Source organism: Anticarsia gemmatalis, chromosome 12 (assembly GCF_050436995.1).
Source record: "Anticarsia gemmatalis isolate Benzon Research Colony breed Stoneville strain chromosome 12, ilAntGemm2 primary, whole genome shotgun sequence".
Classification (NCBI taxonomy): Eukaryota; Metazoa; Arthropoda; class Insecta; order Lepidoptera; family Erebidae; genus Anticarsia; species Anticarsia gemmatalis.
Window position 1 is genome coordinate 4,357,785 of NC_134756.1, and position 25,647 is coordinate 4,383,431.

The 25,647-nt window shown below is 38.4% G+C and overlaps 1 protein-coding gene across 1 annotated transcript; it reads left to right on the forward strand.

Annotated features, from left to right (window-relative positions):
• Nucleotides 1-18,344: 18,344 nt before the first annotated feature.
• On the forward strand, nucleotides 18,345-24,722 carry LOC142977376 (uncharacterized). The gene has a single exon (XM_076121255.1). It carries the CDS (start codon nucleotides 18,960-18,962, stop codon nucleotides 24,720-24,722), a length of 5,763 nt encoding a protein of 1,920 aa, XP_075977370.1. The 5' UTR covers nucleotides 18,345-18,959.
• The last annotated feature ends 925 nt before the right edge of the window (nucleotides 24,723-25,647 follow it).

Sequence of the window (25,647 nt, forward strand, 5' to 3'; positions counted from 1 at the left end):
CGGAAAACCACAAGCTAATAAAAATGTATTATTAGCTTGTGGTCATCAGATAAATTATGTTTGTCAACTTTACTTTCGTGTAGGATTGCAACAGTTTTTTAATTAGTTTAGCTGCGTGGCGATCCTAGCTTGATACCTAATATTGCCAATAATAAAGTACTAAATAAAAAAAATCAAGTCGCATTTTTTCAACTACTAAGCAACCAAATGGAAACAAAAGCCCAATTACAACAACTCTTCAATATTAAACTCTACAATATAAACAATGCAAATTCATAAAACAGTAAATCTATCTCAATAGCACAGTCCCATTCATTTCTCCTACTAATTCTAAACCAAACATAATTCCAAACACATTGCATCTACTCCTTTCACGTCAGTATGCAAACTAAAAAAAAGCTTCCACCTTTTATCACAAGAGTTCACATTCATTACAGACCACACACTTATCCCGCATCCATCCGTTGGGTGAATATGGTTCAATGGAACGCTTTTTTTATTCAAAATAAGTCCTTAAAAAAAGCATGCCACCCCAGAAGCCAAATGGCCCAGAATTTGTTTAAATTGTCACGTACAGACACCGCGTGGTTACACAATCCGATAGCGGCGGTTCTAAAAGTTTTATTAATCAACCGTTATATTCAATTTACTATGTAATTTAAGCTGTTTTTGGAAACATACGTACGTAAATATTTAGTGTGATGACTATTAAGGTTAAAATTTTATACCTTAAATTAAAAACCTAGAAAAGCAATTAAAACGATATTATGGTTTGATAGCTATATAACACTTTCATATTCATAGTTTTGAATAAATTTATTCGTGGTTGTATTTATACCATAGAAGTCACCACCTAAAAATTGCCACCTATAAATACTAAGCTTCAAAATTTAAAACACTTGAAACATACGTTATTCCGACTTTAAACTTTAAATTTTAATTACTTGCAAATTTCAGTTTGAGAACCACATCACTACATAGACATACGTTGAAGGGTTAAAAATGCATCGTAGTCGCATAAAAAATCCACTGTACAGATATCGGATTTTAAATTTTAAAATGTGCATTGTATTGTTACGGGGTTCGGAAATCGATTGGTCCCAGCGACAAAGGGTTAACCATTAATAATAAAAAAAACCCATTGATTTTAGACCCAACATACTGCGAGACTCGTCAGTTAATTTTGAAATAAATGGAACGGAATGCAACGTCGTAATTAAGTTTGAAGTTTGAGTTTTATCGGTGTCTGGGGTTTATCTTGTGTTGAAAGTTTGTTGCAATTTGTGCTGTGGTCAGTCACTATTCGTACACTGTTGAAGCTGTCAATAAACCGCTTTTGTTCGTGATTTTTCTTATTTGGTATATCAAACTTAAACAAATTATTATTACTGTAGCAGTGTAGCTTTTCAGTCGAACTACTATGCTCTTATTTTTTATAGCAGGTCAATGGACTAGTACACATTTTAAGCGACCTTGTTATAAATAGCTATTAACATTTTTACGGCTGAAACAATAATTTATCTAAGCAGGGTTTGATAATATACAACGAAATTACATAACACACTTAAGTTTCTTAATAAGTGATTTCTACTTCAAGACTACGAGAGACGTATAGCACTTTATTATTACACCTACGTCTAAAGTAGAGACGCTGTAGTATTTTCTCTCCGTCCTTTTTTTACCAATCGATCATCACAGTGGTCGGTCATCAACCCTTTACTATATACTACATAATAGACCGCACATATTCATAAAATTGAAGTAGGTACGTAAATAATTAAACGTACAATGATTGTCCGTGAATGCGTGCGCGCCGCCCACTGTGCATTAATTTAGACGCCGCGGGTCGGTAATGGACTCCTATGGCGTTAACAGGTAAGGGGTAAACTGGGGTAAACAATTAAATGTATGTGCGCAAACAAATATTGTTTTCAGAACATTTTTGAACTCGGTAAGTACTCTACCAATAACTTAAAGAGTCTTTAGCTGTAGTCCACAAAGCTGCAAGGGAAAACAATCAGTATTTGTACCTTTGTAAAGGTTTTAGAAATTATCAGGAATTGAATCGGCTATGTTTGGGTAATAGCAGTCTATGTAGGCACTGCTGACTGCTTTAAGAAAGGCAGTTTAGTCTAGGTTTCGTGAAAAAGCAGCAGGTAGCAGAATACAACACCGAGGAAAAAGGCAATCACAAGTTTAGCAAATAAGATTTGTCGAAAACATTTTGTCCATAAAAATGTTTACCTTCAAATATACTTAACTATAGGATTAACATTAAGTCCACCTCGGTAGTATATTTTTCGTACGCAACATAATACACACGACGAAATTACAAGTCACCGTCCTGGCGACAACCCTACATTCGAACATCCTACCATGTCACAACACACTGACGCAAGAACCCGCAATACACAACATACATTGACGCTTTTGATTGAAGTTTTGGTAAAAGATTTCTAACAAAGTCGTCAATGTAGGTGGTCGAGAGTGATGTGGCCGACTAATTTTGTATTGAGTTCGTTCAAGGTTTGGAGTTCTTATTGTATCCAACATTGCGGAACCATTAATCAGTCTGTGCCAGAATCATCAATATAGCATTACAGAGGATACGTCCAAGTATTCGATTCGATATTCTATGTATCGATTATGTATCGGTAATTCGATTATGCCAACTCGCATTGTGAAGAGGTTGTTCATCATCTTGAAAATGCTGTTGTCATGTTCGGTACTTCATATAACATTATGAATTGGGTCACTTTGGGAATATTTATTACAACGCGGTATAGGCACATTTTGTATCAATTTGCAGAGTTAGGAAGAGCCATGGATAAGCACACTGGTATAATTATAAATAATTATTAAATGTATATCCCAACAGTAGTTTTTAATGTTTTCAAGAAAGAAATGGTGCACCATTTTTATTCATTTCCCTAGTTTTACACCTCAGTATTTATAGGATTGACTTTTGAACAATATGTAAATAAAACATTTAAGTACCTTTAAAATTAATGGATACGTTCTTCTTTTCAATACAGTGTAGGTTGTGTACATCTTTTAAAAGACTACCACTCCACAAATCATGTAAAATCCCAACAACTCAGAAAATTGCTTCTAAAATAGATCAAAGGTTACAATAAAACTACCGAGAATTCGCCACACTCGTTGCTATCCTGTGAATATTAAATACATTATACATTTTCCAATATTGGGTACGTAGGTGGATTAAAACCATATCAATAACGATCGAATGAGCTGAGCTTTGAGCGCTCGCCCATATCATATTAGCTTACGATATTTCCTTCAATATCTTTTACAAGAACAATAATGGTTGGCTGTTTTAGAGAAAGTTTTGTAGTTTTATGATTAAATGTGGTACCTTAATAATTATGCTTTTTATTTAGCAAAAATGTTCGTGATACAGATTTTAGCTATGTGTGCTATCGTATTTTTCACCATGACATAGTACGCCACTAAAGTATTGAAAAATATCTCCTTAAAGTTGAGTTTGTGTGTTCAAATTGTTTGACAAAATGCTTCAACGTGGAAAATATCTTGCTTTCTTAAATTTGCATAGAAATCCCGAAAACTTATTGTAGTATTTTTTTGTATAAGGCGTTTTTGGAATCCATGACTAATAAAATTAAATCCATAATCCTTTTCGCGCTCCATAATAAATTAATTTAATAAAGATCCTAGTAAAACCTCACATACTACACATATATGAAAGAGGAAGCGATATAAAAAGCGTGAGCGAGTGTTGAGCGACGTTTCTCGTTGGAACAGAGCGTCCGGCGGGCATTAGTCATCCTTGTTGAGAGGTATCCTATGGGAAATTACGTGCGGGGCCGCCGCGACCGCGCCGCTGCCGACGGCTTGAAACATGTAGCTCTCTTGTATTGGTTTTTAGTTTAGGGTTAATATGTGAAATGCGGAGTTGGACGGAAAATTGTTTACTGTAATTTACGAGAGTTATAACGGGTAGTGTTCATTATTAGTTTGTCTTTTTTGAATGACTTGCATGGTATGGTGCGAGATGTATGCGTTATAAAATGATAAAACAAAAGTCTGCCTAAGGATTGTTCATTATCAGTTTTATCATAATATCCTTTCTCATCGAGCGTGCAAATATTAGGATTCCTTCTATAACTGGCAACAGGCAAAATTAATATAAGTAACTTTGAGTGAGGAAAACTCCATCAAAACAGACAGGAGGTAAAACAAAGAACTACAATTTAACCCAACATGTGTATAAAGCCTTACTTAAAAAACAAGCAAAAAAACATCCGCAAAACGGTACCCACAAACCTAATCAACCGTTATCCATTTTCTCTGGAGTAACGGCGAATGTACAGAACTCTCACACATGTCAGATCAGGTGCTAAAAAGACAACATCCCCGTTAGACATCTAATACGATTCCGCAATTTTTCCCACACGCACACAAAGGGTTAAAGCCGACCTAAGAGGATATCTAATTTCCCTTGAAAGCAAAATTGGCGTAACATTGGTAGTTGTTTTTTTTTCAACCCTTTTCGACAAAGGTGTCGTTTTTTTGTCGGAGCGTAAAGAAAAGGCGGTTAGTTTATATCCGGTACGACGTATGGAGGGTTGACCGTTCTCAATGAGTATTAATTATTTGGAGTGGTTTCCGATTGACGTGGATTGTGGGTGTAAGAATAAGAATGTAAGGCGGTTTCGTTTGATTAATCTGAGACCGTTTTTAGTTTGAGACGAGAATAGTTTTGTGTGCTGGATTAATTGAATAATTGTATTGTTTGTAAGGATGTCGTTGGTACTGTGTTTTAGAATAATGCGGTCGTTAAGAAATCCAAGTAAAAATTAGAATAAGTTTAAATTTTAAATCTTGTGTTGGCTAAGTAATTGTAATATGTAACTTCAAATATTGTAAGAGCTACATATTGATTCTTATTGCTGTAGCAACAATTGCTTTAACTTAACGGATAAAATTAAATGTAACTTATAAGAAACTAATTATGTCTCAACATAGTACCAAAGTTACCTTCACATCTATATTATATCTTCCCTATTAAAAATATCAATTTCTTACACACAAAAGTACCGTGAACAATCCGTTGCCCAAATTAAAATTGAAACATTATTAATTTCCACACATCATCAACTAGTGAGATTCTATCAAAAATATGGCGTCAGAGATAATTTCACGCGAATTACTTAACATCTGCCATCACCTGACATTTGTCTAACCCTATTACTGCCTTTCTTACGGTCCTTTCGGCCCCGGATATAAAAGGGTTCTTTTGTCTATTAACAGTTAACCAGGTGCAGTTTTTGTGTCTTCCGAGTTCTCACGAGATTCGCAGGCGAAGGGTTAAGATGCAACTGTTTGCATTGTTAGTGGAGGGTTAGAAGTCAATGATGTGTTGCGTGATATGGATCTTTTTTAAGGGTTTTAAAAGTTTAATAACGTAATATTTTATAAGTGCAAGTAGTATGGCATTGTTTAACCATATGTGATCAAAAAAGTATTTTCTCTCCTTTATCACGAAATAATATTGTAACTAAAGTCAGGCCGTTACAAACGTACGAGCTACGTCATAATCAAAATAATGAAATAAATGTGACAATGTGTAAGTGTGAGCGAGAGAATCCAATAAAATAACATTACTTACTTCACACGTTTGAAATGGCCCGAGTATAGTCGTAGTATTGTGGAATGTATTCAAAAATATGTCCCTATCTATTTAGGTACCTATATGACTTCTACTGAAATATAAACTTTAATGGCTACTATAGTCCAAATGCGACTATGGGACTGCTGATCACCAAGTTCTAGTGTCGATTTTCGAGGTAAGCAAGGAACATAATGTGTCACTTATACTGAAAATCTTTCCTTAGAATTGTTAATTGTATCCATTACATACGACTCACATAAAACTGTGTCAATACACAAAAATGTTACACAAATATGAAAATATAAACTAAAAGCATCTATTTCTAATGTAAATACATTTATAAAGCAAATTGTTATATCAAAATATTATTTGCACAATCCAGTTTGTTGAAGCATCACAAATAAGTTATCATAACTTGTTATAACGCTGCGAAAGAAAAAATATGTTCGTGTTTGTTCGCCCTCAAATGTACAAAACTAGCTTACAGATTATTATGTAGACGCGACGTACTGACTTTACATTGATACAGAGCATTTTTTAAATACATATACTGACATATGTATATCTGGGGTTGTAATCAAATCTTGTTCGCTACTTTTCTGTTAAAATGCACGAAATAAGGACGTTTTTATGATATTTCAAGAGGCAGTGAACGTATAGTCATCTACAAAACCAGGATTTTTACCATACAAATTAACAAAACCTGCTTACTGCTGCTCACTGCTCACAAACAAATCACTGCTGAACTTATGCTTGCTAGGCTTATGCCTAAACCTTTCGGTCGCTAGCTGTATCTAGCCTTACCTACTTCTAAGAATCTTAGGAACAAAAACCTACTTTATCCTACTACATTTTTATAATAAATTGAGAATTTACCAAAATATTAACTTCTTACTTCACAAAACAATAATTTTAAATGGAACAAAATAAATTTATTTCAACCCTTGACAAAATTCTTCCCTGAGTCACACCACTCGTAGGCAGCATACAAAACATATTCAGCACAAAGTCCAGACAGTCAATCACGCACGGTCGTCGCTCCTTCAGCTCGCTCCGTCTACCGGAATAAAAGCCTCGCATGACCTGCACACGAAGACACTTATTACTTTCACATCTACATACATTCTTACAAATTATACGATTTTACGTAAAAACAGAAGGTAAGTTATGTTCTTTAGTAGGTTATGGATGAAGTTAGTAGGGGTGAATGTTTTGCATCGAGGATTTTTTCGATTGGTAAAAGTTTCGGTAGATATTTATTATAGTGTTTTGAAATTAAGTTTTAATCTTGTTTGAATCCAAGTTCACCGCGTCAGTCAGTTTATGATCGTGTGCATCGATTTGATTGGCTTACCACAATATTGTTTTCTACTTTTATTGCAAGTACAATAAAATATGCAATAAAAAAGTATTTAAAGCATTTAGTACCTACTAAATATGTTCTAAAAAAATCGAACTCCTACAAATTACAACTCTTCACGTAGTAGGTTCTTTAAATCATTGTAGGTGTTTGAAGAGACCCATTTTCAGTGAGAGATGAGTCACTAGATACTATAATACTGTATAAAAATTAACTCATAGCATCTTATCAAAGATACGTTCTTAAAACCATGATATAGGTACCTGGGAAGGTGCTCTGCTATAATCTTGGAACAACATTTATATGAAAAAGAATAGTATTTATCTACAAAGATTTTTTGTCACAGAAATAGAACTAAGCCATTGAAACAACTAGCCCAGAAAATTCCTAAGTAGAGCTATTTATCGTTAAGAAACACGATAGCCAAAGCAAGTTGTTTGCCAATCCACAAATGCTATTTGCCGTGCCGAATCCGTCGGCCAATGGTAGTGTCACGTTACGACGTTATACAAATAAACCTAAATGTTTGTTTGTGCAACGAAAACCTATGTCTGGCGACGACATCTCGATTGCGTATGGTTATAATGTATACAAGCGCGAAATATAATGTTACTTGTGAATAAAAATATTCTTTAAACCTTTATAGAGGTTTAAGTCTAGTTTTACAGATTTTAACTGTCAGATAAGCTACCGCTAAATAAAATGACGATAAATGTAAAAAAACTACTGTCGCAATTCTAATTGACTAGTTGTCCAACAGATATTTGGAGTTGTGAAATTGGGCCTTAGCCTCATAACTTAAAAGTGGCGAAACTGGGCTTTCCTCTCATAGTAAAGTTACCAGTCGTATTAAAATAAATTGGTCCGATTTGAGAATACAATTTGAGATACAGAATAGACTTAATTTGATCAAATTGAGTGGACCGAATTAGGAGTACATTGTTTTTTTTACAGTCAAGGAGTTTCCCTTCGTTTGTCCCAAATCGGAATTTGATAAATTATCGCTATAAATAATATAGGACATAATAAAATACGGAATCTATTAACTTGTTTACTTAAAATGAATGGAAACTGTACAAGAAATACGAAGCACTAACATGTGTATATCACTTCTATAACAAGCCTCGCCGATAAAATGTGCAAATAGAGAAACTACAAAAACCCAAATATATACGAATAGGAAGCCATATTTTCCGCCGATATCCACCCCGGCAGCCGTGCGTCCGAAAAAATAGTAGATAATCTAACTTTTTCTAACGCCCCTGATCCTATAGGCCAACCAACGTATCTTGAACCACGAAACCCCACGCAAATGTTTGAAATGTTACAAAGAACTGATCAGTCTCATAGTTCTGCTTTGACTGGCCATGTTTCTCGGGGGCGTTTGGTAGGGAAACAGCAGCAAATCATTACTGACAGTTGACCAAACGGGGTGTGCGCCCCTAAAATATGTATGAGGCTACGAAATGCCTGTTATGGTGTCCGAATGTTGATAAGCCAAGTATCGGGTAAGATTGGATGCCAATAATAGGGGACGCAAGGGTGAATTAGGATTTGTCGCGATTTTTTTCGGCTCGAAAATTGCTTGGATTCTGAGGGTCGGAATTTTTGATGATCATGAATATTGTATTTCGATTTTCTTTTATTTGTAGGTGCCAGAATATATCTTGGGTAATGCATTATAGATCTGTTCTTAAATGGGTGCTGTGTAACAGGGTAATAAAAGTCATAAAATAAAATTACTCTCATTGTCATAGTTAAGCCATCGCAATTTTAAATCCCAACAGAGAACAGTCAGTCAGTCAGACAGAACAGTCTTCTAAAGACACGAGGATACCTTACAAGAATATATCAGCATTATAAATCAGTGGCAAATGTTTAGTTAACTCGTAAGCCGTGGGAACTCACTGAACAATAAAAACACTAAATCAAAACAAATATCGGTCTCCACAAACGTCATTGTTGCCACAACAAAGTGTCTAAATCCTTTTAAATCCGAGAAATAGGATTTTATAAAAAAAAGTTTCTAAAAAAAGTTTCTAAAAAAATTGCACTCGTTGACTCCGCCGAATGTTACAATGGTCTAAAAAAAATAGTTCCGAGTGTCGGTAGTGGTGTAAGCTGCCAGTTACAAAATACAATCGATTGTGATATTTTTTTTTGTTAAATATTTTTGAAAATAGATTTTTGAGTGTTGCATCGGATTTAGAGTTGACATTTTGTTTTATTATTATTGGTTATTGTTTATACTTTAAATTGTGTTAGGTCAGTAAATAGAAGTAAAAGTAAATGTAATATTTTCTTTGCAATTCTGTCAGTATCAAAATTTTATTTTTTCCTCTCATTATATCGTGTATATTTTGTATGGTTTTAGTATAGTTAAAATCCTTAAGTGTTATTTATATAAATTGCAAATATTTAAAGCTGATTTCACATTTTATGAATTAAAATTATACAGTATACCAAAAGCACACGGAAAAAAAAACAAGCAAATCTATTTTAAATCCATAAGCACTATAATTCGCGAATCATAAAAACTAAATAGGTTAAATTCTCCCACTGGATCATGACACGGCAATAAATTAACCGTCATTAATAGCGAAAAACATTTCAAAACGCCAAAATACTGAACCCTATCAATTACTGAACGAAAAAAAATGGCCCTGTATCTATAAACCTATACAAATATAATTAGTGTTGTTCAAAATAATATATCACAAATATTTTTACCCCAAAACACGTCATTTTGAGTCAGTTTCCCTCGTTTTTGTATTTTTTTGCCATAGAGAATGTTTTTATGGTGTCAAGGGCTATTGGCGCGAAATTGTTTGAACACAGCGTTCTCATGACCCTTGCCACCTTTCCGATAATTGTGTGCTCTATTTGTTTAATTGCCTTAATAATTCGTTATCGAAACAATTAATTTGTATTGATTTTTTGTACGAATTTGTATTAGAAAGAATTATCTCTCGCTCTGACTGTGAAGGGAAACATCGTGACAAAAGCTTGCATACCTAAAATTTGTTTAATATATGTCTTGAGGGCATGCAAAGTTTACACTAGGCCAGCGTGGTGGACACAAGGTCTAACCCCTCCCTCGTTCGGCAGGAGACCCTTGCCCAGTAGTGGGACAGTAATGGTTTCAAATCAATTAGTTCGATAAAATGTTAACTTACTTGTTACATGAAGTTTTCAAGCCCTTTATTTTAATGCAAACTGCACAAGCGACGCTTTATGTATGCTCTGGCTCAAATACTATTGCATTTTAATTCTGTCATTACAAAACCCGTATCATAACTAGCTCCAAAGCGCAATACGATATCTTACAAATACCGAATATTCCATAGACAAACCCTTCCACTGACAATAGGGACTTAACCCTTCCAACGTTCACTCTACTTTTATTATTTTATTAATTTGAATGTTGCAATTTTGCGTATACCTGATCTATGATAATAGGGTTGGCCGCTATTCAATTTTTGCATAGAGGGTTCCATTTTATAATGCAAAGCTGAGGCAGATGCGAGCTTAGTTCCTTTATGGATATTAATGAAATAGTGATACGAGGAATACTTAGCGGGTATGATTATAATGTGGGATATACCGATGCTCGGATACGTTGCATTTCGCGTTGAATACATTTTAAAATATTACATTGCTGATATTTTACTGCTGTAAATGCATACGTTGCAATTGCTATATATACTTCAAGTTAAGTCTTTAATGTCTGTATGGGCACTTATTTCTAATGAAATACAAATTATTAATATTTAATAGATATACATAAGAAAATCAAGAATTTGAACAACATGTTTCTCCTTTTTGACGTCGGCAAAAATACAAAAACAATTAGGTACTTGATCTTACCCATAGCACACTTTTCTATAATTACAATAAGAGGTGTATTGTGAATATTGTGATTCAATAAACTATATCAGATATATCCCGGCCTGGTTTACTAACCGAATAGAAGTACCTCTTCACTTATCTTTAGATCAAAAATCTGCATAATAAAGGTAAATTAGGCGAATAATTCGAGTGCAGTAGTGGCACACGTCAAGTACGAAATTACCTTTGAATATAATCTAACATCTACTGCGAGGGCTCTTGACAAATTATCGAATTCTTTGTTGAGTAGAGCTTTGCGAAACTAGCCGACAGCCTTGAAGAACCTACCTAACTTAAAAAAGTATAAGCACGATAAAATAGTATAAGGATATGTTTATTAATTACGATCTTTTTATAGGTTTGCTAAAGTATGTCATGTCTGGTGAATATAAAAAATAAAGACCAGTTTCACAACTCACAAGTACAACTTATAAGTTTATGATAGATTATCTGAAATATCTATCATTTTGATAGTAAATACTTTTTAAGCTAACCAGTACTTATGTTGTGGGCCGTATGAATGCAGTGTCATTTGATTTTTATTATTTTTATTTTTGCAAAAAAGTTACCAAACAGCAAACATAGGGTTAAAGATCATAATTTTTAAACATCAATCGATTACGCTTCAATTCAAATATCGAACGTATATTGCAACTGTTATACAAACTGATTTATGGCCAGAGACAAAGTTGAAAGCGATTTTTTTTTCTTAAATATTTGTGTTCGGTTCGGGTGTTTTATTTGCGTCAAAATTTTAGCGAAGGGTTGCGAAAAAGGGTTATTACTATTATTAGAAAAATAAGTTAGTGTATTGTATTGTGTACAGTGTAATGAATTATTGGGTCGGGACGTTTCAGGTACATTGAGTATCATGTGAAGGGTTAGTTTGTGCAAAAGATGACAGTATAGTTTCACACGTGAAAGTGTAGTCAGGTAGAAACGATGTTGTGCAAAATTTTAGTGTTAACGGTGCTCTGTTTGTGAACGTATATATATGAGACATGATTTTGATGTAAATGTTTGACGAGAAGTTCATTTTAGAAATGGCTGTAAAATCTAGACACCCTAAGGTAAGTCTAAAGTTATTTCAAGACGTTTAATAAGATGCACGTTTTTGTAAAAGAAATTAAATAGAAAATTATGTTGAATATTCCGACTGACGCGCCATAATTGTGTTTTCACACCGAGTAGTAGAACAAAAATCCTACGATAATAAAAATTTGCATATACCAGACATATTATTTTACAATCAAAGTCGGAACTAAGTCCTGTCCCGAAACGTTGGTTCTTTGTCTTGATAAAAGCCACAATACCTCCGAAAGGCTGCACTTTCTTTAACATCGTTATAAGAAAATACGTTACAACAAAATTAATTTAGCGCCTCATATTAACACGTGAACAACCTCAAGCTAACCCCAAATACGTCTCGCTTCTTTTGTGAGCCCTTTAACCCACTAATAATAATTACACCTTTTGTGAGTTAACCCTTTAACGCGCCGGTAATTCTTAAACCCCGCTACCTGACCCCCGGGTCTACCTTACTTCCTGATTCATTCCTTTAGTAAACCGTCTCGAGTGTGCGTGTGCGCAGATCGATCGAATTATTCGAATATAAAATCGATATCGCTTTAGATGCAGTTGGTGATTTAAAATGTGTGATAGAGTTGTGTTGTGTATTGTTTTTGAGACGGTGAGTTCATTATTGAAATTGTGATTGTTTACTTTTGGTGTTTAATGAATTAGATATTAAAGATATAGCAAGGAAATAGTCAATGTACGCGTAAACTCAAATACTAATAAGATAGAACTTGTTCCAATGTCATAATGTTTGTTCCCTTGTTTGCTATGATACGCATTTTTAATAAACCATCAAATTTTCCGGTCGACTTTCCTTATTACCCTTCGTATGTGAGTAGCATAATTTTATTCATACAATACGATATAACAAACAACAAGTCGTTACGTACGTCAGCAGTTCCCGGAGACAATAAAAGGAGGCTGGACTCGAAGCACGAATGTCCTCGTACGAATCCACGAAGGATGATACGCTGTTATTTCCAACATATTCCAATATATTATTTTTTATTGCCCTCCCTGGCCGGGGAGGCAGGGGGAAGTGGCGTCATGCGTGATATTTGATATAAAGTCGGAACTCAACTTCGTTATGCGATATTCTTTTTTTCAAAGGACAATCAAATGGTTCGGCAGAGACGTTACATATTTTTGAGGAGATGGCTGGATATTTTTCTCGAGTTGCTCGGATAGGTCCAATTATTCCACGACATGCGAACGTTCGCGATGTTAGTTTGTTAACGTAGTTATTTGTGGCGTAAACATTGCTACTTGTTCGAATAATACGAACACGGCATTGTTAATTTTACTTTACATGTTTTGTATGGATTTTATTAAGAAAAGCTCTTGTTAGCTTCTAAAGATTATTTTATTTAGTTCAGATATACCTAATACTTTCTACCAAAACGGTTGGAAATAAAACAATTCGTCGTGAATCAAATAAATTAATGGCTATTACTGCAATAATTTTTATTTTAACAAAAACAAAACAGTTAATTACAATAAAATTAAGATCATAATTTGCCAAGCTTATATTTCCAAATAAAATCTTTCACTCAGCACTATTCTCCACAAAATCGGACATTTGCTCGGGGGTTGTCGGCCATGTCGTGCAAATAAAATCGGTAGTAAATAACAGAGGGGTGTAGAGTGAGGGTGGCGGTCAGTTCCCCCCGCTGGACCCGCCCCCAGGGGGCTAACGGTCACATGCCCCCCCGCCCGCGGTGTAGGGTTGAGAGGATTTGTAGCATGTCGGTAAATTAGGACGTGGAATTTGCTAGAGAAATTCATACGAATATTTTAGAAACGTTAATAAAATAAAATACATTTTATAAGCTAGAACGTACTAATTAATCAGAAAGTATTTTATTTTGTATTTATTTGACACGCAGTCAGTGCCATTTTAAATACTACTGTTTGCAATTTAATTCCTTAAATACTAATGTCTATCTTTCAGACCTTTTATAACTAAACAAATTATTATTAATAACTTGATTCAAAGTTAATTTAATATTTCTTGTCATTGATAGTTTGTAAGAGAATTAGGTCAGACCTTCGAAAGACTTGAACAACTTTGATACAAGGATAGCCTTTGCACACGAGAGAAACAAAGTAATGGAATTATTTATAACTCGTGTAAAAACACACAACCTTAAACAAAAATTAAGCAAACACCTGATAAATATTATTAAAATATTTAATATGAACAGGTTGGCAACACTTGCAATTAGCAGACAAGATGGCCGTCTTGTAAATTATGAGACAAAAATGTAAAATAGCTCTACGAGTTTTAGGTCTCAACTGTTTACAAAAAAAGATTAACAAATCTTAAAGACCGTATTATAACTTTGAAAGGAAATCAGTACTTTGATGAGATGAATATCTACATGTCACAAAGCTTTATTAATCAATGTACATAATTGTCTGTAGCGCAACAAATATTGCCTTGTCCGGTATTAGAACGTCTTAAAAATGTTTTTGGTGTTTTAAAAACAGCAGCGATATTTTAATACACTCGTAACTTGATATAAATCCTCATCCTCGTCAATTTCAGGGGATAATTAACACCATAATTATGTCGTAAACAAAAATATTCTTCGTAAAAAAACCTCTGGTACGGATTAAGGTATTTTCATTAAGTTATATTTAGTAACATGTTCTACAATACTCAGGTATCAACAAAGATTAAAACAGAATATATGAATACACCCTAACACGCACACATGCACAACTTAAGTACATTAAGTCGGTGTGGTGAACCTAAACTCCACCTAAACTCCTTCTACTCTATGGTAGATGCCATATATTAATCATATAACGATTTGGCATTCTCTGTCAATAAATATATCAAACACGTAATGCTCGTATTTTATTAATACATAATATTGGCGACGAGGAAAAACTGAACCTAAATGGAAAAGCTACGTAAAAAACGGAGCACCCTACGTGGGATGCTCACCAGACTCGATACCTACATCGAGCAGAGGGCGACGATGTCTGACGAGGACATCACCGCTCGCTCCGCAGCCTTGAAGGACACCATAACAGCACTGCGAGAGTTACAAGAGAAGATAGAAAACAAAACCATAGATGATAACGATGAAACAGCGTATTTACACGAACAAAATTACGGCTACGAATTCGAAGAACTTCACACTATTTTAGTATCAAAACTTTTAACAAAAAAAAACATTATTCAAGGTCAGCGACAGGAAGATCAACATAGAATATACCAATACCATAAGATTATACCAAAAATACAATTTAATCCTTTACATGAATCAGAAACGTTCAATAACTTTAAAAAACGTCTGGAAGTGTACTTTAGACTTAATGAAATTACTGAGCCCCACATGAAGACAAATATTCTTCTGTCTACATTATCACCAGAACTCCATGAAAAATTATGTGATTTAATAGCACCAGACGAACCATTGAATAAGACATTTAACGAAATTACTGAAACACTTGACGACTACTTAGACCCAAAACCTAGCAAATGGGTTCTACAACATAAATTTATATCGAGAACTCAAAAATCGGATGAAACAGTAGCGCAATACGCCGCAGATTTAAAAAAGCTCACTACCAACTGCGAATTTAAATGTCAACACTGCCAGAAAAACATTTCAGAAAGCTTTTTATCTCTTCAACTCATAAGAGGATTGAAAGATAGCGACGCACGTACAAAAATTTTACAAGACCGAACAGTATGTACATTTAAACACCTGACACAGATTGCAACATCTATTGAAATGAGTAAAGCAGAAAATACATCAATGCTTCCGAATGAACAACCAAGTAGTGACAATATCAATAAAATTTCCACTGATTCCTACAATAATTCAAAAAAATCTCCTTTTAGAGGAATCACACCAAGAGATTTAAAAGGGAAATGTTTCCGCTGTGGTTTAAATCACGAAACCAAGAAATGTAGCGCTATAAACATAACATGCTATAAATGCAAGAAGGTCGGACACTTAGCTAGTGTGTGTCTACAACGGCGCTCAGATGCGAAGCCCAGTAAGACTACACCGGATATAAATCAATTAAACGACTCAGCGATAAGCGATGATGATGAATGGAATGATATTAATGTTATATCTGGTGAAACATCCGAAAAATACATGATAACGGTACACATTGAACATGCTAAGATGAAAATGGAATTTGACACTGGAGCCACACTTACTTCTATGTCATTACGAGACTACAGAAAATTGAAAATCGGCAAAAGAATCTTTAAAACTAATATAAAACTCAAAACATATACCGGCGAAGTAATCGAACCTGCAGGTGTTGCATACGTTCAATGCAGATGCCAAGGAAAAGAATTCCACGGTAAATTATACATCATCAACAACAACGTTGACCCCGTTTTTGGCCGGAGTTGGATGAAAGAACTCGAAACTCTAAATTTAGCAGATATAAAAACTTTACAGCAATCAGAAAATCTAGAATTAGACCAGCTTTTGGAACTTTACAAGACATCAGTATTTCGATCCGACTTAGGCGAAATACCCAATTACAGAGGACACCTAAATCTACAAGAAAACACAAGACCAATTTTTATCAAACCACGTAGAATACCGTACGCTTTAAAAACCAAAGTGGATGAAGAGATCGAGCGACTATGCAAACAGGGTGTCATCACGAAAGTCGACCACTCTGATTGGGGTACTCCAGTGGTACCAGTTGTCAAACCGAATGGGAGTATCCGATTGTGCGCTGATTATAAAGTTACACTAAATAAAGTCATACAAGATGAACAATATCCAATACCTATGATAGAAGATATATTTGCAGAGATGAACGGAGGTAAACTATTCTGTACACTCGACATCACCCAGGCATATCTCAACATGACAATGGATGAAGAAAGCGCAATGCTACAAACACTAAGTACGCATCGAGGCACTTTTAAGGTGAACCGCCTAATGTTCGGCGTTAAGGTCGCGCCGAGCCTTTGGCAGAAATTTATGGATAAACTCCTTCAAGATCTCGAAGGTGTAAAATGTTTCTTTGATGACATCATCATTCAAGGCATCAACAAAGAACAATTACTACTGAGACTTAAGCTCGTGTTAGACAAACTAAAAGAAAGTAACCTACGAGTAAACAAAAATAAGTGCCATTTTTTCAAAACAAGCATCGACTATTTGGGACACACTATCGACAAAGAAGGTCTACACAAAAACAGAGAAAAGATTAACGCAATAATTAAAACAGAACGCCCAGTCAACACTGCAGAATTGAGGACATTTCTTGGAATGGCAAATTTTTACAACAAATTTATACCCAACCTATCATCGATCACGAATCCACTGAACAACTTACTCAAGAAAGAATCTAGTTTTCGATGGTCTACAGAATGCGAACAGAGCTTTATACACATTAAAAAAGAAATTCTAAGCGAAAGAGTACTTATACATTTTGATCCCAAGAGGCCCTTGGTTCTTGCAACAGACGCATCTCCACTGGGAATCGGAGCAGTACTATCACATAGACTCCCAGATGGATCAGAAAGACCGATAGCATTCGCTTCCAGAACACTATCGGATAGCGAGAAGAAGTACAGCCAAATTGACAAAGAAGCTACTGCCATATACTGGGGATTGAAGAAGTTCTTTTATTATTGTTACGGTAGAAAATTTATCCTAGTGACAGACCATAAACCACTGACAATAATTTTCCACCCACATCAAACGTTACCAGCAATGAGTACAATGCGATTATTCCACTACGCTCATTTCTTATCTGGATTTGACTACAACATTGAATACAGAACTTCGCCTAACAACTCAAATGCAGATTACCTATCCAGGTTCCCAGTAGAAAACACAAAGGCAAACAAAATGGACCAGAATTACAGCTTTCAACTTCAACAAATACATACCATTGATGTCAACCCAAATATCATAGCGAAAGAGACAAGTATTGATTCCGATTATACACCATTAGTACTCGCATTACAAACTGGCCGATCACTTAAAACGCTCGGTTACAATGATAATGAATTTACTTTACAAGATGGATGTATACTAAGAGGAACGCGAGTCTTAATCCCAAAAACATTACGCGAACGAGTGCTGGACGAACTACACCTCGGTCACCCGGGCATTGTGAAAATGAAGCTACTGGCCCGCAGTTTTGTATACTGGAAAGGAATTGACAATGATATCGAAACAAAAGTTAAGTCCTGTAGAACATGTAGATTACTGTGCGTGGTGGCGCCACTGAGCACGACACTTAGCATTAAGTTTAAGAATTGTTATGTTATTTTCTAATATACGACTGATTGTATTTTTATAAGGTAGATAATAAGACAAGAATTGTAAATATATATATTTTATTTAAGAAATTGTACAGAAATACACTAAAAATTGTTAATTAATGTAAGCGGCTCTCGTCGCAGTCAAGTTTCCTAGTACTTAAGCTTTTGTCCAAAATGTCTTACTGGAATCCTATTGGCTAAAATGCGGGGATTCTAATTGGTCCATTTTTATCGGCCAATAAGAGGGCCTACATTTATTTTGAGGATTTTGTATAAATATGGTGGCCATTTGTACTAGCAACACAGTCCACAGCTAGCATCGAAACAATAAGGATCTGAAAATAAACTTTCTTCAAACCGCAAGAAGCCTTCTTATTTACCGGCACAGCATAATGTACCCAGTACATTAAATGGTCCTTCGAGCCGGATACAGGAAGAAAACATTGAAGAAAGAAGCCTGAACATTATTGAAGAAAGGATCCTGAATAACAGTGAAGAAACAAGCCTGAAGCATTATCGAAGAAAGGATCCTGAAAAACAGTGAAGAAACAAGCCTGAAGCATTATCGAAGAAAGGATCCTGAAAACATTGAAGAAAGAAGCCTGAACATTATCGAAGAAAGGATCCTGAAAAACATTGAAGAAAGAATCCTGAAAAATAGTGAAGAAAGAAATTATTAAAACTGAAGATAGAAACGTGAACAAAACGAAAACATGCCGACTACGCGTTCAGAAGGAAAGGGGCGCAAGACGACCGCACAAACACCGTCGTCGTCCGAGGGCACGGCCAGCACCTCGGCGACCGGTGCTACCACCGAGGCTACGGGCACCAGCGTCACAGGAACGACCGACAACACAGAGAACACAGCAGCCACCACATCGGTCACCGCGACGACAGCGCCCTCGGGACGAGCCTCGGCACCGCTTGCGCCACCAACAGACGAAACACCTTCGGTAACCGCCTCAACAGCACCGACGCTCCGGATGGACGCCGCGTGTATGCAGCCGCCTGGCGGGAGGACGGACCCTCTTCCGAACCGCAATAAGGAAACTACGAAACCAGGTGAGACAGTGACAGTGCAAAGGAAAGTGAACATTAGTGTGCAACCGAACAAACCACAGTGCCCCTCCCCCCCGCCAGTGCTAAGGGCGCAAGGGGGATCAACCGCGAGTCGTGTTAAAGCTATTAAAATCGCAAAAGCGCGGGAAGAGTTGTTACGCTTACAAGTGGAGTTGGCTACCGCGCGCTTAGCCGTCCTAGAGACTGAGGACTCAGATGAAGAACAAGAAGAGATATCCGTGTGTACGAAAGAGGAAGTGAACGAAAGGGTTGACAGCTGGCTAGAGAGGCAAAACACGCAACCAATCTTGGCGATCACAAACGAACCACATCAGCCGGAAGAGCCGTCAGTTATAAGAACCACTATGCAGGGAGATCAACATCAGTCGCACGGGACTCTCACACCGGCGGGAGCTCGACAGGACTTCAAGGAACTTGCGGAGGCCATAACGTCAGCAGTGAGAGCGGGTCAACGACCTAAGTTCATCGAACTACCTATTTTCAATGGTTCGTATCAAGATTGGCTACCTTTTCGCGCCGCTTACTATGAAACGGAAAGTGTGTATAGTACAGTAGAAAACATAAACCGCCTGAGAAGAAATCTTAAAGGAAAAGCCAGGGAAGCAGTTGAGGGTCTGCTTATCACCGACGCTCACCCATCCGAGATAATGCAAGCACTCGAATCTCGATTTGGACGACCAGAGTCAATAGCGATGATGCAAATGGAAGCGCTACGAGTTTTACCACGTCTCACAGAATCGCCCCGCGACATATGTATATTCGCCACGAAAATCTCCAATATCGTCGCTACATTAAAAACCTTAAGCTGTATCAACTACATGTACAACCCGGAAGTGAGCAAGACAATAGTGGACAAGCTGACGCCTACCCTGCGATACAGATTCTTCGACTTCGCCGCCGCGGAACCCAAAGAAGACCCAGACTTGATGAAGTTAGACAAGTTCCTGAGAAGAGAATCAACGCTATGCAGTCCTTACGCGCTACCTGAGCAAATATCAACACAACCGCCGTTCACCGCACAGAAGAGGCCACAGAGAGTTCACAACGTCACGGAAAAACCGTACACACCGAGATGTCCGGTATGCGAACAAACAGGACACTTGGTGACAGAATGTGGACGTTTTAAGAAGATGAATGAAGATGAACGATGGGACATAGCCAAGGCCAAACGACTCTGCTTTCGATGTTTGAGATATAGGAAAGTTACTCACCGTTGTGCTACGAAACAATGCGGCGTGAACGACTGTAAATACACTCATCACGCGCTTCTACACTGTAACAAGAAAGAAGATAAGAAAGAGTCCGAAGCGTCGGAAATCATCACCTCTACGTGGACGCCTAGAAAGAAACAGTCTTTCTTAAAAATCATACCAGTGCAAGTAGAAGGTTCTACAGGTCTAATTAACACCTTCGCGTTAATGGACGACGGCTCTACAGTGACCCTGATCGACAACGACCTAGCCAAGCAAATAGGAGCGACAGGACCCGTCGACCCGTTGAAAATACAGACAATTAGTGACGTCAAAACGTCAGAAATAGCCTCTAGAAGAGTCACATTCTCGATTAGAGGTATGAACGGCTTTGAAGACAGAATACAGGCTCGTACAGTAAGAAACTTCCAAGTATCGTCGCAACGCGTATCTAGGGAACACATCAAGGCGTGTCAACATCTGAGGGACATACAGGGAGAGTTGACATATGAAGACGTGAAGCCGAAGTTACTGATCGGACAAGACAACTGGCATCTCCTACTGACATCGGACATAAGGAAAGGAAACAAAGACCAACCTGTGGCATCTCTCACGTCACTAGGTTGGGTACTCCATGGCAGTTTGCTGAAGCACAAAACCCAGAGCATCGACTTCGTATCTCATATGACCGAAACAAATGAAGACCACATAGAAACCTTAGTCAAGCAGTACTTCGAGATGGACGCGATCTGCCTGAACCCCAAGAGACCTAGATCAGACCCAGAGGAACAAGCTCTTCGAATCCTAGACAACACTACGAAAAAGACTGAAGATGGAAGGTATGAAACAAGTCTGTTATGGCGTAAAGAAGACTACAACTTACCCAACAACTACGAGAACTCCTTGAAGCGTCTACACAACATCGAGAAGAAGATCGATCGAGATCAAGTTTTGAAGACGAAGTACAAGGAACAGATGGAAGCACTCGTACAGAAGGGATACGCAGAACCTGCACCTCGAGAAACAACACCCGGTAAAACCTGGTACTTACCACACTTCGCGGTCATCAACCCCATGAAGCCAGAGAAGTTACGAGTGGTACACGACGCAGCAGCCAAGACGAAGGGAGTGTCTCTCAACGACATGTTACTCAAAGGTCCGGACCTCCTACAGTCTCTACCAGGCGTCGTGATGAAGTTCAGACAACATGCTATAGCCGTCACAGCCGACATCAAGGAAATGTTCATGCAAGTGCAACTACGAGTTCAAGATAGAGATGCGCTACGTTACCTATGGCGAGGAGATAGAAGAGACGACAATCCCCCCGAAGAGTACAGAATGAAGTCACTAATATTCGGCGCGTCGAGCTCACCATCAACAGCGATCTACGTCAAAAACTTGAACGCGAAACAATACGAAGTGTCAAACCCAGAAGCAGCGTTAGCCATCAAGAACAAGCATTACGTGGACGACTACTTGGACAGTTTCGAAACATTGGAAGACGCTATACGTATAACAAAGGACGTGCGACAAATCCATCAAAACGCAAGCTTCGAGTTGAAACAATGGAAGTCGAACTCACCCTCACTATTAGCCGCATTAGGAGAACAAGAACAAAGGGAAGATCTCGAGTTATATACGTCGACAGAAACCACAGAACGAGTGTTGGGAGTCATATGGAAGATCACTACAGACGAATTAACGTTCAATCTCAACTTGGCGAGAATTGAACCGCCACTACTGAAAAGGAAGACGCCGACGAAGAGGGAAGCACTCAAGATCGTTATGTCTCTATTCGACCCACTAGGACTCGCATCACCGGTGACTATCAAGGCGAAACAAATACTACAAGAAGTCTGGCGCAGAGGAACGGGCTGGGATGCTGAAATACAAGAGGATCTCGCAGAGGAATGGAAGATATGGATGGAACATCTACAAAGACTTCGAGACGTGACCATACCACGGAGATACCTCGGCTACAGCGATGCGACTAAGCTTCAGCTTCATGTCTTCACCGACGCGAGCGAGTCTGCCTACTCAGCGGTCCTATATTGGCGAACGGAGACGCCGAACGGGGACGTAGCAGTGTCACTCATCATGGCTAAGGCGAAGGTAGCACCTCTCAAACTAACGTCGATACCCCGCTTAGAACTACAAGCAGCAGTGATGGGAACCAGAATAGCTGAAACAGTCATAGAAGAACATGAGAAGAAACCCGACAAGAGAGTATTTTGGACAGATAGTCGAACAGTGTTAACTTGGATACGAACGGGATCAAGATCATACAAACCCTTCGTAGCTCACCGTTTAGCAGCGATTGAAGAGAGTACAAAGGTAAACGAATGGCGTTGGATACCAACCAAGATGAACGTAGCCGACGACGCCACTCGAGACGTACCTGTTGCCTTCGACAAGCATCACCGATGGTACAAAGGTCCTGACTTCCTGCTCACCGATGAAGAACTTTGGCCAACAGAGAAGCACAACGAGAAGACGGAAGATTCGACAGAAGAGAAGGTACACCTCACACGCCACAAGGAAGATCTGAAACTAAGTCAAGGTTTACCCGATGTATCACGCTTCTCAGACTGGAATCGACTTCGATACACAACAGCGAGAGTTCTACAGTTCATTCAACTGTGTAGAAACAGGACGGATAACGTCAACTACAAGAGGACAATAAGAAACACAGTGAAGGACCCGAACTGGAATCAAACAACGAAGAGAGAAGTGGTCAAGAAAGCAACTTCCTTACGCAGCTACGACAAGATTATCCCGGTAACAGCTGAAACACTCAAGAAAGCAGAAGAACTTCTCATGTGTGCATCGCAAGTAGAAGCCTTCGCAACAGACATAGAAGACTTAAAAGACAACAAACCGATCAACAAAGAAAGCCGTCTACATCACCTAAGCGTCGAGCTAACCAACGACGTCATCAGACTCAGGAGCCGAATCGACGCGATAGGAGCAGCCAACGAAGCCATCAAAAGCCCTATGGTGTTAGACGGAAACCATCCGACCGTAAAGTTGTGGGTCAACTCAGTACATCGACAGTTACATCACGCCGGAGTTGAAGCTACAGTGAACGAGTGCAGACAACAATACTGGGTCATACGCATTCGTCCAGTGACCCGAGCTATACTGAAGAGATGCCTGTTTTGTAGAATGAAGACTCAAGTACCGCCACACCCAAGGACCGGAGACCTGCCAGCCTGTCGCCTCGCGCATCATCGACGACCCTTCACGTATACAGGCGTGGACTACTTCGGACCTCTCTCGGTAGCTGTTGGCAGAACAAGACAGAAGAGATACGTCGCAATCTTCACGTGCCTCACCACACGAGCTGTACATCTAGAAATAGCGGGTTCACTCACAACCGACTCCGCTATTATGGCGCTACGCAGGATGATCGCGCGACGTGGGTGTCCAACAGAAATCTGGTCGGACAACGGTACCAACCTGAAGGGAGCAGACAAGGAACTCAGACAAGCAATCGACGCAGGGACATCACAGGAAGCAGCGAAGAGGACAATCTCCTGGCGCTACATACCCCCCGGTGCACCATTCATGGGCGGCGCATGGGAGAGATTAGTGAGGTCAGTCAAAGTGGCCCTCACAGCGACACTGCACGAGCGAAACCCTACGGAGGAAGTCCTGTCTACTCTACTTAGCGAAGCCGAGTACACCGTGAATAGCCGACCGCTGACTCACGTATCAGTTAGCGCAGAAGACCCTGAAGCTCTCACGCCCAACCACTTCCTATTGGGCGGACCCGGCCGAGTACCACAACCCGGTACATTCACAGAACGAGACGAACTTTCAACATCAAAATGGCGAGCAGCGCAACGACTAGCCGACGTTTTCTGGACGCGGTGGCTGAGAGAATATCTACCGGAACTTCAAAACCGGCGGGAGCCCCACGGACGCGGACCTGCGGTACGAGTCGACGACCTAGTGCAGGTCGTTGACCCCAACCTGCCACGCAACATCTGGCTACGAGGACGTGTGACAGCTGTCTACCCAGGCCCGGACAACGTCGTGAGGACCGTGGACATCCTGACCAAAGGAGGAGTTCTTCGCCGACCCGTCCGCAAGCTGGTGATACTGCCGCTCAGGGGAGACGACGCACCCGCACCGACAGAAGATGCGACGACCTCGCACGGCGGGAGAGATGTGCGTGGTGGCGCCACTGAGCACGACACTTAGCATTAAGTTTAAGAATTGTTATGTTATTTTCTAATATACGACTGATTGTATTTTTATAAGGTAGATAATAAGACAAGAATTGTAAATATATATATTTTATTTAAGAAATTGTACAGAAATACACTAAAAATTGTTAATTAATGTAAGCGGCTCTCGTCGCAGTCAAGTTTCCTAGTACTTAAGCTTTTGTCCAAAATGTCTTACTGGAATCCTATTGGCTAAAATGCGGGGATTCTAATTGGTCCATTTTTATCGGCCAATAAGAGGGCCTACATTTATTTTGAGGATTTTGTATAAATATGGTGGCCATTTGTACTAGCAACACAGTCCACAGCTAGCATCGAAACAATAAGGATCTGAAAATAAACTTTCTTCAAACCGCAAGAAGCCTTCTTATTTACCGGCACAGCATAATGTACCCAGTACAATTACAACAAAATGAACCAGAGAAAGCACCACTACACCACTGGGAACACCCAAAGGGCCCCTGGCAAAGGCTTCATATTGATTTTGCCGGACCTGTTTACGGATACTATCTTTTAATAGTTGTAGACGCATTTTCGAAATGGACAGAGATTATACCTACTAAATCAACGACAAGCTCTTGGTGCATCCAAAAATTGAAAGAACTATTTTGCACCTATGGAACACCTCTACTCCTTGTCTCAGACAATGGCCGACAATTCGTATCGGGAGAGTTCGAAAAATTTCTAAAAGACTGTATGATTTCGCACAAAACCTCTGCTCCATACCACCCTGCAACCAATGGACAAGCTGAACGATACGTACAAACAGTCAAGAGAATCTTACGAAGCTTAGAGGGAGAAAGGGGTAATCTTCAAGAGAAACTTGTCATGGTAAAAACTCGCCTCAGACGGACACCAAACTTGAATGGTCAGACACCTTATCAGTTAATGTTTGGAAG